Genomic DNA, 16,943 nt, shown 5'->3' on the forward strand with positions numbered 1-16,943 from the left:
AGCTACCCACCTCGACAAGCCCCGCCTATGATCTCGGCCAATCCTTTTCCACGAACACCGGCCAATCCCTGCTCATCCATTTGTACCATGCCCGGCCTACCTAGTCTATTTCAGGCAATTCCGTCCCTCTAACTTAGCCAATCCGCGCTCACCAGGCATCTTCTTCGATCAATTCAAGGCCACCCACTCGTTTACGCCCCTCCCACTTCAGCCAATCCGCAGCCTCGTAAAATGCTCCCCCCGCCCCCCGGGACCAACTTCGTCCTCTTCTTTAGTGCAAGCCCCGCCCCCAACTAGGCTGTCAGTGTCCGCGCAGCGGCCTTCAATAAAGTTAAACGGATTCGCTTCCCGCCCCCCACGCCTGGCGTCGACACATGCGTACTTCTCGTCGGACTCGGAGTAGCTGCCCTTGGGGCGGGACGAGGGGGTGATCATGGCGTCGATGCTGATTAAGGAATACTGGGACGTCCCCGATGGCACAGATTGCCACCGCAAGACCTATATCACTAGCAAGATGGGTGCCGCTGTCGGTGAGGCCTGGGAGGGAACACGAGCGCCTTGGTTTAAGGGTCACGGGAGAAAGGGGACCCCCTGGGGAGAGGGTCAGGAATGCTCCGGAGGTACTGCATCCGGGTTGAGGAGTGACCCCGGGGTCACGGGGAAGGGGGCGATGAACTTTCCCTTGGGAAATCAACTGGCTTCCCCGGGACAAGGAAGGGGGGGAGGGGTCACTGCATCTGTTTTAATAGAAATGAGGCACACACCCCCCCCCCCCCATTGAGAGTGAGAGTGCATCTAAGTTAGCGGGCATGAGGGTCCCCGTCCACCCGCCTCTGAGCCAGCGGAAGGGGGACCCCCCAGGGGGGGTTCTTGGGAGTGAAGTCTCTCAGAACGAGGGCTTTCTTTGGGGTGACGCTGCGTGGGAATTGCTGAGAGTCAGAGGCCCCCTCCGGCCTATAGCATCCAGACCTCCTACATACGGGTATGTGAGGGGAATTTCTGGAATAGAGACCGGCGGGAGGGAGGATGAGTAATTCCCTGCAGCTACAGGGAGTCACCTGACAGTTACCTGGAGAGACATGCACGAGCTACCACGATTGTTCAGCCAGTAAAAGGAAAGAGATCTCCTTGGAGAGGTGAATCTTGTGTCAGGGTTCACAGGGCTCTGGAAGGCTAAGCCTCCCCTAAACGTAAGTGGAGAAACGGAATAGGACGGTGCATTAACAACTATACACTCCCTGGAAAAAATCAGAAGCAGAGAAGGGGGGCTAGTTGGGGAAAATGAGGCCCATCCAAGGCAGAATTAGAAGAACAGTTAGCGGGATCATGTGGGTCAAAGGAAAAGCTAGAGGATTTCTGGCCACAAAACCGTCATGGAGACATAATGGATCCATTGTCCAAACATTTGCTAGATTTGCTTTTTTTTTTAAGGCAGTTACCAAGAAATTAGTGATGTAGTGATTTAATTCCTTTTAGCTTTTTATTTTCAAAATATTTGCATTTTTAAAATATTCACCTTTGCAGAACTTTGCATTCCAATTTTTTTTTCCTCCCTCCTTCCTATTCTCTCTTAGACCATCTAGTAATTCAATCTATATTAAGCTAATGACTTAATTCTTCAGAAGCTGGTGGAAATAACCAAGGGATCTTTTTTTCCAAATCCAGTTCTGTGACCTTAGGGTTCAGAAAAGGCCAGTGATCCATGTTAAAATTTGTGCTAGTGGAGAAAAGGAAAATCTGGCATAGAGTGACCTGAACTAAACACTTAGAAGCACGTACTTCAGAGAGGATTGATAAGTAGCACCCTCTGGTCTGAACAAATCTGCAAGAGAGATAGAAAGAAACAAAAATTATTCCAATAAGGAAGAAAACGGCTTGAGGAGGCTGATAGAGGGGAATTATTGACCAATTCAGATTTTTTTTCCCTGAGGCAATTGGGGTTAAGTGACTTGCCCAGGATCACACAGCCAGAAAGTATTAAGTGTGTGAGACCAAATTTGAACTCGGGTCTTCCTGACTTAAGGGCTGGTGCTCTATCCACTACACCATCTAGTTGCCCCTATAATTCAGATTTTTTTAAAAAGAGTTTGTATAAGTGATGGGAAATGTGGGTGCTGAGATGAATAGAGTGCCAAGCCTGGAATCAGGAGGACTAGAGTTCAGATTTGGCCTCAGTTACTTACTAGCTGTGTGACCTTGGATGAGACCTTGTTTGCTTTAGTTTCCTCATGTATAAAATAGGCTGAAGAAGGAAATGGCAAACCACTCCAGTATCTTTGTCAGAAAAGCCTCAAATGGGATTACAAAGAGTTGGATATGGCTGAAATACGTGATGGAATCAAGAACAAGTACTGAAAAACAAAAGTTATGAAGCTTTTCATTGCATGGGGAAGGACTGGGAAGAGGGAAAGAATGTGGAAAAAGTGATCAGAACTGTGTAAACTTAAGCCCAAGTCATTCTGGTAGTGGGTAGTGAAGATAGCAAAACAGTCTTTACTTAAGTTTGGAAGCAAAAGGGCAATCAAGACATTGCGTGTGGTTAGAATGGATTGAATAATGACAGCAGATAAAAGAAAGCAAAACTGTGAAATTTTTATTTTGCTTCAGGGTTTTTTTTTTTTTTTTTCCTGCCAAAGAGAATGATCTTTGAACTCGGAAAGCTAGAATAAAACTAGTGATAATAGAGCATTGAGACCAAGATCCTACTCTTCCTTTCAATCAGTGAGATCAGAGTGAGGCTTAAAATAAACTACATCCCTGGGCACTGAGAGAACAGTAGGCATGTGTGACTGCTGAATTCCCAGAAGAGATTTTTGAAAGATTTTGAAAAATAGAAGAAAATAACACAGGATTGAAAAAAGGCAAGTCTTTACTTTTTTTTTTTTTTTTTTTTTTTTTTTTAAGGGGGATAATCTATAAATTTTAGTCTTATGAAATCCTGGCAAAATTGTAGGCTATTATTAAAGGAATGGTTTGTGAGCACTTAACAGAAAAAGAAATCAGTAAGAGACAGTAGGACTTTGTTTTGAACAAACGGTCTCAAACAACTTATTTCTGTTATTAGCTCAGTGGGTCAGTATAGACATGATTACTTTGATTTCTGGAAAGCATCCAGCATTCCTTTGCTGTCCTTGTGGAAAAGATAAAAAGATGTAGACTATATAATAGAGATAAATGGATTTGGACTTCATTGAATGATCATGTATACCCCAAAATAGTCATTAATGGCTCAAAGTCTTTTATACTATAGTATCCCGAGGATCAAGCTTTGCCCCAGTGCTGTTCTATATATATATATATATATATATATATATATATATATATATATAGTGTGTGTGTGTGTGTGTGTGTGTGTAGCTCATAAATATTTTGGATGATAATATTTCAGAAAAGAAAGTATCTCCAAAAAATACAGCTAGATCAGTGTGCTGAATCTTACAAAATGAAATTTAAGTGTAAATTTGATTTTCCCCTCCCCAGGTATAAGATTCAAACAATTTCAAAATGGGCTTGGATTGTGGCTAGACAACAATTGTATGAAAAAGGTCTAGGATAGGGTGTGTATGTCCTGGCCCTTATTGGCAGTCTGATAAAGCCTATGGACCTCAAGATGTTTTTAAATGCAGAATATAAAGTATATAGGATTACCAAGAAAACCAAAGGTTGGTGAAAGTCAAGATGTAATTTTCCTGCCACAAAAGTTGATGAACCTTTGAAATCCAGTGATGAGGGACCCCCTTGGGAGCCTAGGGTGTGATCTGATGGAGGGGTTCTAGTAACTCAATGTGAATGAACAGGGTTCACAGCTGGCACAAAAGATTGAAGGGGCTGGAGCTGCAGTGAGAGGGGCTGGTGCTAGGGGGGCACCGGTGTGGCCTGGAGTCCTCTTCCTCCCAGGCTTGTGCTTCCCAGATGAGTAATAACGGTGAAGCACTTTGCAAACCCTAGATGCCATCCTTGTGACAGGGAGTCCTCTGGACTGCTCCGCGGCCTTTGAGGCTGAGGCTCTCTGATCTCTCCCATCCCCCGTTTCATCTCTCCTTGGCTGCATTCTCTTCCAGACCAAGCCCTCTAACTGACGTGCTGCTTTGGCTTCTGTTTATTGATTGGATTTATTTTTGAGTCCATGTTTTCAGTCCAGTCCTTGGGGTTCTGTCCTGGCTGCTCCCTCTGTACTGCCTTCCTGGGTGATCTCCTCATTTCCCATCGGCTTCTGTACCTTAAGCCCAGTGTGTCCAGACCAGATTTCGTTATCTTTGCCCAAGCCTGCCCTCTCCCCACCTTCTCTGTCATGGAGGGGATAGCACCATCCTCCCAGAGTCATCCTGGACTCCTCTCTGCCCCTGGGCTCTGTCTAGTCTCTGGCTCTGTCAGGGCTCTTTCCTGTGCCACAGGCCCCACTCCGGGACACACCCTCATCACCTCCCACCCTGGACACTGGCTTCTCCACCCCTGCAGGGTTAAGTGCCCAGGCTCCCCTTAGCATTGAAAGCCCTTCCCAACCTGGCCACTGGCCACTTTTCTGGTCCTTTTACACCGCATTTCCCGGCATGCTCAGTACCCACTGACTGACCCCCATCTCAGCTCCAGGCATCCTCTCTGGCTGTTCCCTTTGCCTGGAATGCTTTTCTTCTGCTGTGCCTACTGATCTTTCTGGCTTCTTTTAAGTCTCAACTAAAATCCAACTTTTTACCCCATACTTTTTGTGGTTTTCTTTTATTACTCATTTTCTGTTTGTCCTGTATGTGGCTTCTTTTGTGAACTTTTGTTTGCATATTGTCTCCTCCAGACTTTGAGCTCCTTAAGGACAAGATCTATATTTTGCCTCTTTTTCAGTTCCACCACTTTGCATAGTGTGTGACATAGAATAGGTACTTAATACATGTTTACGTCTGCATTGACACAGAGTAATGCTCTTACACGTATTTGCACGCCGTCACAAACATATACACCCTTTCCCTCCATACGTGCACACACTCTACCATGCTCATGTTTTTAAATTATTGTTGTGCAGGAAATAGAACTTGGCTTCAGAAGGCAGAACTTGGAGCGATAGGGGTAGGTTGTTAGGAGAAGGAACTGCCTAAAAACTATTAAAACTATCCTTCAATGGCATGGTTTGAATTCTCTCCTAATTGGAGCTCTCTAAGAGGAGACTGAATCGATCCCTTCTTAGGGAGGTTATAGAGAGGCCTTTTGCTCCCCTAAGGGTTCGCCTGGCTGCCCTCCAAGGGCCTGTCCAGCCCTGAGAGGCAGGGATTACTGGAACACCAACCTCCTAGCTGAGCAGTCTCTGAGTTTCCTGGAATCCTCTTAGAAGATTTCTTTATCCATCAGGAAGGCGCTGATGACATCCTGGAGGCCTTGTGGTCTAATAGAAAGCATGCTGGTCTGGGCCTGAAGCCCTGGCTCTGCTCTGTGGTTTGTGGGACTTAGAACAGCTCACTTGACTTATCAGAGGCTTGGTTTGCTCCTCGGAACATGAGGCTAGACTAAGGCTCCTTCCAGCTTGAAAGCTGCTTCTCTGAGTAGGGGGGAAGCTGACAGAAAAGGCTCACTAACCACGGGTCATTTCTGCCACTGACTCACTCGTGCCCTTCTCTGGAGACTTCCATGCCTCTGGGGAAACTTCCATACTTTAGTCCTTACCTGTCTTAGTGAAATCCTAGGTGTGGAGGAGACGTCACTTAGGAAGAGAAGCGGACAGTCTCCCCAAAGGAAATCCCATCTCTCTCCCTGCTGGGGTCTAGCAGTGGAAAACTGGTTCTATGCAGTCCATCCCCCTCTGAGGATTGCAGCCCCACTGTATGGTTAGCCTTGGATCCCAGGTGTCTCATTTTAAGGTCTTCCCTTATGTCATTTAAAATGTTCCGTAGTTAAGCCTATTGCTTTATGCATTGGAGTCCTGTGTGACTCCTGTTTAAAAACAAAACAAAACTCCCTTTAAGTCTTGAAAGTTCCAGAACGGACTATGGTGATCGGTTCTCGCTAGGGCAGCATTAGGAAAGGTGGGTAGGCGTTGCAGGGAGGCAAGTAAAGGCTCCGTGTAAAGGGAGACTTCCCATTAATGGTTGCCTAAAAGTAGAGTGGGTGGCCCTGCACAGCGGGGACTTCCCCTTGACTAGAGGAGGCCAGAGTGCCCCTGTGGGCAGTGTTCCAGGTGATTCCTGTCGAGTTAGAAATTGGGTCGCTTGCCTTCCGAGTCCTTCTCGAGGCGGGTGGGGTCGCTATGGAGAAGTCCCCAAATCTTGCTTCTTTCCCAGGGAGGCACAGCACTCCCCCCTGCCCCCGGGGCCCTTGGCTCTGGATTTCCTCGCCTCCTCCACAGGGGGCTTTCTACCTTAGGGATAGCCCTCCTCTGGTCGGTGAGTCCTGGACCTGGACCACCGTGCTCCTTTCCCTCCAGGCTTGACTCGCTGTCTGGCTTTCTTAGCCTCTTCCCCAGCACTCCTTCCCTCCCCCCGCTCTCTAGCCCCCCTTTCCGTGTAATCCTTCTCTGTCAGGATGTGGGGTTCTGGAGGGTAGAGAACATTTGTGTTTGTGTTTGTCTTCAGAGCCTGGCATGGGCTGAGTGCTTGAGGAAATGCCTTAGATGGCTGGATGAGCCCTTTCAGCCCCTGTAGCTCTGGCCCTCCCAGACATAGGGGATAATGTGAGCAAAAGCAGAGCTTGTGGAGCCGGGACTCTGGGCCTCCCTGAGTGTGATAATGCGTGTTTAGAAAGTAATAAAATGTGCCCGAATTTGGAGCATCTTAAGGGGCAGAGATGGCAGAGCCAGTCTCCTGCCTCTGGGTCCTTCCCTGAGCTCTCCGCCCAGGCACAGCGTTTCCTTGGAGGGGCAGGCTGCAGACGGCCCTGGGAGCGGCCGGTGTTGTGCTCGCTGTGGCCCCCGTGGAGGTTTTCTGGCAGAGACACAGCAGGCTGCCCCTTCCCTCTCCATTGACAGATGAGGAAACTGAGGCAGACAGGGTGAAGTGACTTGTCCAGGCCGACACAGTGGGAAACCCCCGAGTCTTCTTGACTGTCGGCTCGCCCGCCTGCTCCTTTGGGGCGAGGCAGCGAGCAGCTGAGCGGCAACTCTTTAAGCGTCGCGCTCCTTGAAGGTTTCAGATTCTGGGTGGGAGTGGGCCGAGTTGGGAACAGAAGCTCCAGTGGCCCTGACAATGTGATTTGTGCTACGGGCGCTGCTTTAACCGTGACCTGGGGCCGGAACCTTTCCACCTCCTTGTAAGGGCGTGAGCTGCTGCCCTGAACAAGGCGTTGCTTCTCTGAGCCCGGGTCTTCCTCTGCAGGCCGGGGGCTGGGCTAGAGGACTCCAGGCCCTTTCCCTTGTCCGGCTCGGAGAGAAGGGCTGCACATCAAAGCCTTGGTTTCCCGGGCGTCGGCGGGGAGGGGGCTCCTTTCTGAGCTGCCCCGGCCCTCACCTCACAGACAGAGCCCCCACGCAGGGGCTGTGCAGACAGGCCGGCTCGCAGAGAGGCCGTGTGTTTAGTGTTCCCTGGGGATCTGTCTAAACACTAGGATAACCCGTCAGAGCCAGGAATGAATCCACTCCACTCAGCGCCAGCCAGACCCAAACTCCAGTCCGGGCCAGGGCAGGGCTCCGCCCTGCGGAGGGGATCAAGAGCTGGAAAATGTGACCCCGGTGGAAACGTTGGCGGCCAAGGCAGGGAGGCCCCCTTGAAGGGGCAGCGGCCGCCAGGTGGGGAGTGAGTGCAGCTGGAAGGGTGGCGGCCATGGGCCGGGTGTGAGCAAGGGAGGAGAGGAGTTGGCAGAGCTTCCTGGGGGGGCAGTTGTCAGGCCGGGCCAGGGATGGGCCCTGAGCAGAATGGTGCCATTGATGCCGACGGGAGGTCAAGGAGAGGTAACGGCTCAGGGGGCCTCCATTTGTGACATGAATCTTTCAGCATTTGGGGCACAGCCACGCAGAGACGTTCTGTGCATACCACATGTCAAAAAGCCCGGGAGATGAAAAACTAGGGTCGGGAAGTCGGTGCTGGGCGGCAGGAAACCGGAGCTCTAGGGGCTGTGATGCAGGGCAAAACGCTTGGCCCTCAGGGTCCCACCTGCAGAGTGCAGGGTTGGGCCAGCAGTTGCTAAAGACCCTCACCCACCCACCCACCCCCAACTGTAATTTCCTGAAAAGGGCTTCATGAGTCTGTGAGGTATCAGCTTTGAGTGCCATGTAGGGAAGAGTGTGGTGATCGATATTTATATGGTGCTTTAAGGCTTCCAAAGCACCGTGCATTTTATTCTTGCAGAAATCTTAGCACATAAGAAATGACCATTTTTCCAGGTGAAAAAAGTGAATGGCTCACATGCATCCCAAAGCTAGGAAGTGTCAGAGGCAGGCTCCCAGTCCTCTCTCCCGCCCGCCTCTCTAGAGTCCTGGGTGCGAGTTGGCACTTAGGTCAGTTAGTAGGAAAGGCAAGCAGTGCAACCTTTGTCATCCCTGCCTTAGTTCCCTTTGCTACCAAATGAGGGATTGCCTTGGGGCTCCCGTAAATATCACAAGCCTTGCCTGTCTTTCTCTGGAGTTTCCTCCCCCTGGGGTGGGTTGTGTCAGTGAATTTGCCTGGTGGGTGGGTAGAATGGGGTAGAGCAAGGGGGAGCAGGCAGGGGCAGTGACCTTGGTTCTTGTCTAGGTCTCATTTCCTTTCCTCTAAAATGGTGATTGGGTGTTTAGGGGACATTTACACCCTGTGTGGCAGGCTTTACTCAGAGTTTAGAACCTCGCAGAGGAGATGGGGGGTGGAGACGTAATAATAGAGGGCCCCTGATTAGCCCAGGTCCGTCCTGAGGAGGTCAGCAAGGGGGCCAGCTCCGGGACAGTACTCTTGTGGGGTTAAGTTAGGTTCTTGTGGCCAGCCTGCTGGGGTAAGCGCGAGGTCCTCCTGGTGGGGACTATCCCTGTTGCACCGCACTCCAGAATGGCAGACAATCCTTGAGAACCCGCCAGCCCAGCCATTCATACGGGAAAAGTCTCTTGGCTAATGATAAGGCGCCGCAGCCGTGTCACAGTTGGGTCAGGCGGCCTCTGCAGGGGCAGTAAGAAAGACTCGGGAGCCATGGTGATCTCTGGCTTTGGATGCCAGAATTCTTTGGGCGTGTTTGCGTTTGCATATCTTGGGATGGACAGTTTCTGGGGGTCCCAGTGACCCCACAGTCATTTGAGAGCCGCACAGTGGCGCAAGCAGGTCATCGCCGTGCATACAGTATAGCACAAGGAGAATCATGGGTGTCAGGGTGACCTGGGAGGTAAGAGCAGAGCCAACGGGGGCAGGGGTGGCCGCGGCTTTTCTCCCCAGGAAGTGACCGTGCCGATGGCAAGGCCTCCCACCGTGGGGGCTCCTCTCCCAGGGACTCTAGAGGTGCTGGCCGGGAGGGTGCGAGGGGCTCATGATGGAGCTGGGGGTGGAGGGCTCGGGGAGGTCAGAGACCCCTTGTCTGCTCATGAACATTGACGAGTCCGTTTTCTTTTTTCAGGCCTGGCAGCCTCTGCCTACCACCTGGTGTTTGTGCCCCCTGAGTCCACTTCTGAGGCGGTGATGAGGGCTGGGAAGTTCACATTCTCCATGGGTAAGAGGCCACGCGCGCCCCATGACAGGGGGTCCCAGCTCCGGCTCCGGTCCTCCTTCTTCCTGCTTCCTGGGTTACCCAGTGGGCCAGCTAGCCTTACTCGGCTTAACCTCGCCCCCGCCCCAGGCCAGGAGCTTTCCCTGCTGTGGGATGAAGCGTTTGGGAACCTTTGAGCTGCCTTGAGGACAAGGGATTTCTACTCTTTCCATCTCCCCCCTCGCACCCAGGGCAGGGCCCAAGCAGAGGGGGTTAAGTGCACAAGGGAGTGACTCCCCAGCGCTTCCCATGAACTCCTCAAAGGTAGAAAGGCGGCGTGTCCCGCCAGGACAGCCTGAAGCAGAGTTTGCCACAGAGCTTCCCTCCCCAGTGTGGGATGTGGAGCGTGACGCAGGTCAGAACTGTCCCTCCGTAGGCAATGTGCCATTGCCACATGACCTGAGATGCCTTCTGCGTAGTCACCATGAGGAAGGAGCCGGGAGCCGGGGCGCCTCCAGCCTTAGCATTCCCCCCTGCCCCCAGCGGGCAGCACCTCCCAAAGCCCCAAGCTCTGGGCCACATTTTAGTCATAGGTGACCTGGCAGCGTCCGGCCTAAAATCCAGACAGGAGTCATCCCGCCAGGCCGGGGGCTTGTGACTGGAGCCCGGGTGCTTCAGCTTCCCACAGGAAGATGGCCCTCGCCCCCTTTGTAGTCACACAGAATGACTCGGCCCGAGTGGAAGAGCTGCGGCTGGAGCGGCGTCGGGCCTAGTGGGGAGGCTCATGACACCGCCTCCCTCCGAGCCGTCAGGCTCTCGCCTGCCTCGGCCCTCCTCGGTGAAAGCCGCTTTCTCCTGTACGTGGCGGAGCCTGCCGCAGCTCCTCTCTGCTTGGGAGCGTGGGGCCCCTTAACCCAAGGAGCGGAGCGCCTGCGGGGCTCTCTGAGGGCCGGCCCTGGGCCCCACGCTCCTCCCTGTGCTCAGCTGACGGTCTCACAAATACCAAATCTGTGTTTCCACCTGAATTTCCTGTGGCCGCCTCAGACTCCGTCATTCCCCACCCTCATCCCCCAAAACAAGCAGCCCCGACTCCCTCTGTTTCTCTGAGTTAATGAGGTGACTGACTTCTTGCAGTCCCAACTTGGCTGTCTGGGAGCCATCTTTGATTCCTCCTTTCTCACCCCCTACCATCTTACTCTGTGATACCCAACATCTGCCCGTCCTTCACTCCCAGTGTGACCAAGCGTAAGCCCTTTCCCACACCTCAGTTGGGCTATTCTAGCAGCCTCCTGATCGGCCTCCTTGCCTCCCGCTCTGGCGGCCTCAGGGATCGTCCTAAGCACTGCTCTGACCGGGCCACTTTTTTATTGAAACCCTTATTGCGCTCTCCTTGCTTGTCTGCACTCTGGCTTCCACAGAGGGAGCGAGGGGGGACAGCAGCCCAGATCCCTGGGCTCCCAAGCCCTTACCGAGGTATTCTGAAGTTCAGTGTCCCTGAAGGGCTGGGGAGTTGAGGTGGCCAGGTTGGGCCCCGAGGACCGCCTGCTGATGGCTCAGCCGAGCTTGCTGAGCCTGCCTGGGGCGCACGCCCAAAATAGCATCTCTTTAATTTAAAGTCTTAAGAGAAACTCCTGGGCCCCCCCGGGCAGGAGGCTGAGGCTGAGGGCCTACTGGGATCAGGGAGGGTGTCAGAGCCGGTACCCAGACCAGGCTCCTCAACCCACGTTCGGCACCGTTTCTGCCACCAAGGAAAACGACTTAGCGACAGCTTCTCTGGAGGGGCCGCTTGGAGCAGGTACCAAGGCCCTGGCAGTTGCCGGGAGGGAGGGAAGGCTGGTCCCTGGGAGAAGGAATGACAAGGCCTAGCAGATGAGGGGTGCTCCAGGGAGGGCCCCAGAATGCAGCTCGTTCTTCCTCCTGCTGGGGACCCCAATGAGGTTGTGGGGAGCAGGATCCCCACATCTCCAAGAGACTGGAGCCACCCTGGCCGTGGCATCTCGACATTCCCGGGAGCATCAGTCTTTGGTCCATAAGAGGGACCGGAGCAGCTGGAGACCCCTTGGGGCCCCTCCCAGGGGGAGCAGGAGGCGGTGTCATAGGCCGGGCTTTGCCCTTCATCTTGATGTAGCTCTCCAGCAGAGAGGGCAGGTACTGGATGCCCTCCAAAGGCCCCTCCAATGGCAGACCCCGTAATCTCAGCCAGAAGCCCCACTCTGTGCCCTTGAGAGCCTGGCGCATGGGTACCCTTGACCAAGGGGCATTGCAGCAAGTGAACAGCAGGAGCTGGCCTGTCCTCTCCTCCCTCAACTCTGGCCTCCTGCTGCAGAAGCACAGTCACAGGTTGGGAAGCACTGGAGGGCCGTCTGACGTGTCCAAGGACTCCTGGGCCCATGGGGCAGAGCAGGGCCCCAGCACGGGCCTTCCTGACACATCCTGGCTCAGTTTCAGTTCATGTGCTCCCTCTCCCATGTAAAAAGTGGAGAAGAACAGCTAGATGTGGGGGGGAGAGGTGGAGGCCTGCTGGGCAGAGTGCCCGCATGAAGGGGGCGAGGGCCATCCCACGCTGCCCTGCTCCCACTGCCTCTCAAATACAGGCTTCGGGCCGGCTGCCATGCTGGAGGAACAGCTGGGAGTCCCCAGAGCGGGTGTGGAGGAGGCTGGCAGCCATAACAAACGTTCTAGAATCAACTGAGCCACCTTAAGTTGTAGAAGAGAAGACTTAGAGGGGATGTGGTGGCGACTTCCAGAATTTGGGGAGGGGTCTGGCGAGTCCCAGAAGGAAGCACTAGGACTGGTGGATGCTGAGAAGGGAGAGGCTCAACAGTGGGAAGAGTTAATCATTCAAGCGTTTGAGAAGGGAAATGGGCCACCTTGGGGACCCTGGGGTGGTCCTGGCGAAGGCGGCTTCACCACTTGGTGAGAAATGTTAGAGCGAGTCCTCGGTTTGGGCTTCAGCTGGGTCCCAGCCGGTTCTGGGGTTCTGGGCTGATTTGGTACCTTCTCCAGATTCTGATGCTTTCTTGGTCTCAGAAACCTTTGTCTCTTGAGCTGGAGAGTCTAGTTGTCTCATGTGCTCATGCTTTCTCTCCTGTTCTCCTCCTCTCATTACAGCTGCAGTGGGTGCCATATTTGGGATTGCTTCCTGTATCAGTGCTCAAGTGAGGGAAAAGCCTGATGACCCAATGAACTACTTCTTTGGAGGCTGCGCGGCCGGCCTGACCCTCGGAGCCCGGAGTAAGTCCCAGGCAGAGGCTTGGTTGCCCCGTCAGGGCGTTCACAGTCATTCAGCCCCCTCATTTTCCACCCAAGGAAACTGAGGATGAGAGAGCCCCAGTAGCTCTCACAGGAAATCGGTGGGGAGCAGAATTCGGATCCCAGACCTCTGACCCCCCCATCTTTGCATTCCACCAGATTGCTTCTGTGTCCCCTCACAACCAAGTGACCTCTCGGGCCCTTGGTCTGATAACTGGGAGGGGCTGGAGTGGGCCTCTTGCAGGGGTGGGCACGGGGGCTGCAGGCCGGTGCTGCCCACTACCTGACTCTCCCTCTCTTTCAGTGCACAACTACACCACCGGCGCAGCGGCGTGTGTGTACATGGGTGCCGCCGCCGCCCTTCTGAAGGCGGGCAAACTGGAAGGCTGGAGGATGGCCAGCGGGCCCCGAATCTGAGCCAGCGCGCCTTTGTCACATGTTTTGTATAAAGGAAGGATAGAAAAATATATATATAGGAACCCCACTCAGCATTTCCCCAAACAGTGTCCTCACTCTCCTGTCAAATAAAACCTGAAACAAGCTGATGCCCTGTGGGAGTGGTCTTCTTCAGTCCCAGGAGCCCTGTCCCGCCTCAGGCCGAGGTAGTGCTTGGGCGAGAGCTTTGAAAAGGACCTCCAGACTCCCCCTAACTTTCCCCAGCCGCCTTCCAGACAGAACTTGATGTTCACTAAACACCCTAAACTTAACACACCCCAAAGTGAGCTCCGTCCTCCTCTTCCCCTCCAGGCCTGCCCCCCATGTCCAAGCTACTGCTCCGACACTGCCGCCCCCTGGGGCGGGCCCTCCTCGCTGAAAGCCTGGATTGGCACAGAAGCGACGGGGCGTCTACCCGCCTCTGGCCTGTCCTCTCTCAGCCTCCAAAATGATTTTCTTCAAGTAGAGGTTCCACCAGCCCACCTCCCTGTTCGATAAACTCCCGTGGTTCCCTGTGGCCTCTAAGATACAGCACAGAAGGCTCTGTTGGGCCTTCAGAACCCTCCATGACCAGGCCCCTCCTGCGCCTTACTTTCTGCCACTATTCCACAAACGGGGCACCCCATGTTCCCCCACCACCTCTGACTATGGCCTCCCTGGCTTCCCTTGCATCTCGTCTAAAAGCCTGTCTCCCACAAGAAGTCTTCCCCATTCCCTCTTAATTTGAATGCCTTTCCTCTGTTTGTTATATTTCATTTGTTCTCTATATAGCTTGTCCACATTTGTTTGTTTTCCCCATTACACTGAGCCATTTGATTTCTGGGACTATCTTTTGCCTTTTAAAATTTTCCTAGTAATTAGCACAGGACTTAGCATATAGCAGGCACTTAATAAATGCTTGTTGACTGGCTGAAAAATGCCATTTTATAGGGATTTATGCTGTTTTTGGCACCCATTGGCTTACAGGTGACATTAGGTAAAGGTCATCAGGTCAGGTATCATGATGGAGTGAATCAGACCATATGGAATTTACGGTTGGGATCTGAGTTCCAGTGGGACTCAACAAACACGTGACTAGCTAAATTATTCAGTAAGCCTCAGTTTATGAATGAAATGGGTTTGGACTCAATTTCTAAAGCCCCTAAAATCATGAGTATGAGCGGAAGCATCGAATCTGGGGTGAGGGGACTGGGTCTACCCCTTTGTGACTTTATGCAAGACCTCTCCCTCTCTGGGGCTATTTCCTGCATGGACCTCTGTGGGAATCTAGTAGAGTCTGAGTTCCGCTTCTCCAGTCCACTTGCAGTTAAAGGCTGAGCCATGGGCCAAGCGCTAGAAATGCAAATAGAAGCAGGACAGAATCCTTTAACGAGTTTGCAATCTGCAGGAAGGCGGCACCTTCAAGAGCTGAAAACCAAGGAGGATGGCAAGGGGGGAGGAATGTGGCAGGGACAGGGGATCGTGGCGGAGTCCTGGGAATGAAGGGTGGCCCGTCCTTAAAATGAGCTCTTGGGAGGAACTTGCTAATGGAAGAAGGAAACCTTGGGTGGAGGGAGAAAGCAGCCTCCAGTAGTGTTCTTTCTTTCTCCAGAATCCATCAATCCTGCACATAACACTGGGAGAAGGTGACTCATTTTCTTATGCATTTGATTTCCAGTCAGTTGAGAAAGGGAAGGATACCCATAGGAAGCTTCCCAGTGAAGTCATTTTGTATAAATCACTGACAGCTGTTTGGATCTCGACTGCCTTTTTCTAGACATGCAATGACTTCTCTTTCTTCCCTCTCCTTTTTTTTAAAAAACCTATTTAGGGTCATATTTTCCATTTGATGGGAAGTGATATGTGTACATGTATGTATACTTTGCAATTGGCTATTTTTTTCACCAACTTTTGAGAATATTTTTAAATTTGTGAAATAAAATTTATAGGATTATAAAGGAAACCACTTATACTGAAATAGTTATGAAAATATTAAGAAACAACTTTATGAACTCTGAGGTTAGAATCGATGAACCCAATTATCACTGGCAATCCTCCCAACTAAATCTTAGAACCATGCAGACAAGGGGGAACAGCCCTGAAGTGATATTTCCATGTGCTTTTCAGCCAAAGTTGGCTGAAAATTGAAACAGGAGTCAGAATGATGTCTCAACTCATTTGTCCAGCACTGTGCCTGCCTATAGTGAGTGGGCTGGAGCTGGGAAGCTGCTGAGATGTAGAGGAATAAGGAAAGGGGATGGGGGGAGACCATATTCTCAGAGGGCTTTTAGGCTGGTTAGACAGAGGAGATCTCAGAGACCAAAAAGGGGAAGTAACCCCATTCCATAGAATAAATTAAGGCCTGGTGAGATTAGATAACATATCCAGCTTCACTAAGGGATTCCTTTGAAAACTGGTCAGATCTAGATCTTTGTCAGCAGGGGCTTGAAAGTCCAGGCTGGAGAAGAGAGAAGTACAGTCTCAGAGAAGACTGCTTTTGTTTTATTTTGCTTTGTCTTGTTTTCCCCATCCATATTGTACGTTGCAGACAGTGAATGGAGATGGAGAAGGGGAAGCAGCTTGATGGGGGCTGTGGTGGGACAGGAGCCTTGAGGTGACGGACCTCCCAGCCAGTGCCCGAAGCCAGAGCCAGCCTTCCGTATGAGGTCGGCCTTGATCTCGGGGTGCCGGGGGCAGCTTAGGGCCAGGAGTCGGGAAACCGCTTCTTTGGGACTTCAAACCCAGCCTCAGACGCTCAGTGCCTGGGTAATCCCGGCCTCGCTACCCCACCCTCATCTGTTAGATGAGAAGGGTCCCCTCCACGAGCCCACCGGGGGTTTCTTGGCAAACGTGTTGGAATGGTTTGCCATTTCTAGCTCATTTTATCAAGTTCTTTGCCAAGAAAACCCCAAGTGGGGTCACCAAGAGTCCATGACTGGAGCCCTGGTTGTGACCACACTGCCCTGCGGCAGGTGGGGGGAGAGAGTGATGGGCGCCTGCAGCCGGAGCCACATCTGGCCCGCTGTTGGGCCATGAACACGCTGGAACATGGCCCGACACGGAGGGATGCTCCCCCAAGCTCACGGCACCTTAACCCTTCACCGGCCGTGACCCACTGGAGCAGGCGGTATCGTACCGGTCCAAGAGGAAGGTAGTTTTTCAAGGAGGCACAAAAAAATAATCCCTTACTGTGTTTTAGCCCCAAATTATAATAACAGCAACAAACAATAATCACATTTATATAGGACTTATTTCATTTTTACCCTCACAACAATCTGGACAGACTGGACCCAAGTTCCTTATTCACTGGCAACAGTGGATAAGTTAATCCCCCCCGAACCTCAGTCTGTTCCACCATGAAATGGGGATGCTAAACCCCAGCCCACTGGCATTCCAATGGGGCAAGCATATCAAATGGGAAAGAGTCAACAGGAAACAACTTTGTATATTATGTTAGGTCTGAGCGAGGGGGGCAGTAGGTAGAGCACCAGGTCTGGAGGCAGGAAGCTCATCTTCCCGAGTTCAAATCTTAACCCAAGACATTTACTAGCTGGGTGATCCTGAGCAAATCAGCAAACCTTGTTTGCCTCAGTTTCCTGATCTGTAAAACAGGAATCCATTCCTGAATCCTGGCCAAGGAAACCCCAAACGGGTCGGGAAGAGTGGAATGAGAGTGAAGCGTCTGGATGACGAGGTGACCATATGCTGAAGGCCCGGTCTCT

The 16,943-nt window shown here is 52.1% G+C and overlaps 1 protein-coding gene across 1 annotated transcript; it reads left to right on the forward strand.

The window, feature by feature from the left end:
* Window positions 1-315: 315 nt before the first annotated feature.
* Window positions 316-13,352, forward strand: NDUFA11 (NADH:ubiquinone oxidoreductase subunit A11). The gene is made up of 4 exons (XM_003760622.2): window positions 316-530; window positions 9,487-9,579; window positions 12,667-12,789; window positions 13,112-13,352. Exons 1-4 carry the CDS (start codon window positions 434-436, stop codon window positions 13,222-13,224), a joined length of 426 nt encoding a protein of 141 aa, XP_003760670.1. The 5' UTR covers window positions 316-433; the 3' UTR covers window positions 13,225-13,352.
* The last annotated feature ends 3,591 nt before the right edge of the window (window positions 13,353-16,943 follow it).

This window comes from Sarcophilus harrisii, chromosome 1 (genome assembly GCF_902635505.1).
Source record: "Sarcophilus harrisii chromosome 1, mSarHar1.11, whole genome shotgun sequence".
NCBI lineage: Eukaryota > Metazoa > Chordata > Mammalia > Dasyuromorphia > Dasyuridae > Sarcophilus > Sarcophilus harrisii.

Coding starts and splice junctions, on each gene's coding strand:
- NDUFA11 (XM_003760622.2), top strand. CDS start 434: ATGGCGTCGATGCTGATTAAGGAATACTGGGACGTCCCCGATGGCACA. Junction 531..9,486: donor CAAGATGGGTGCCGCTGTCG/GTGAGGCCTGGG, acceptor TTCTTTTTTCAG/GCCTGGCAGCCTCTGCCTAC. Junction 12,790..13,111: donor CCTGACCCTCGGAGCCCGGA/GTAAGTCCCAGG, acceptor CCTCTCTTTCAG/TGCACAACTACACCACCGGC.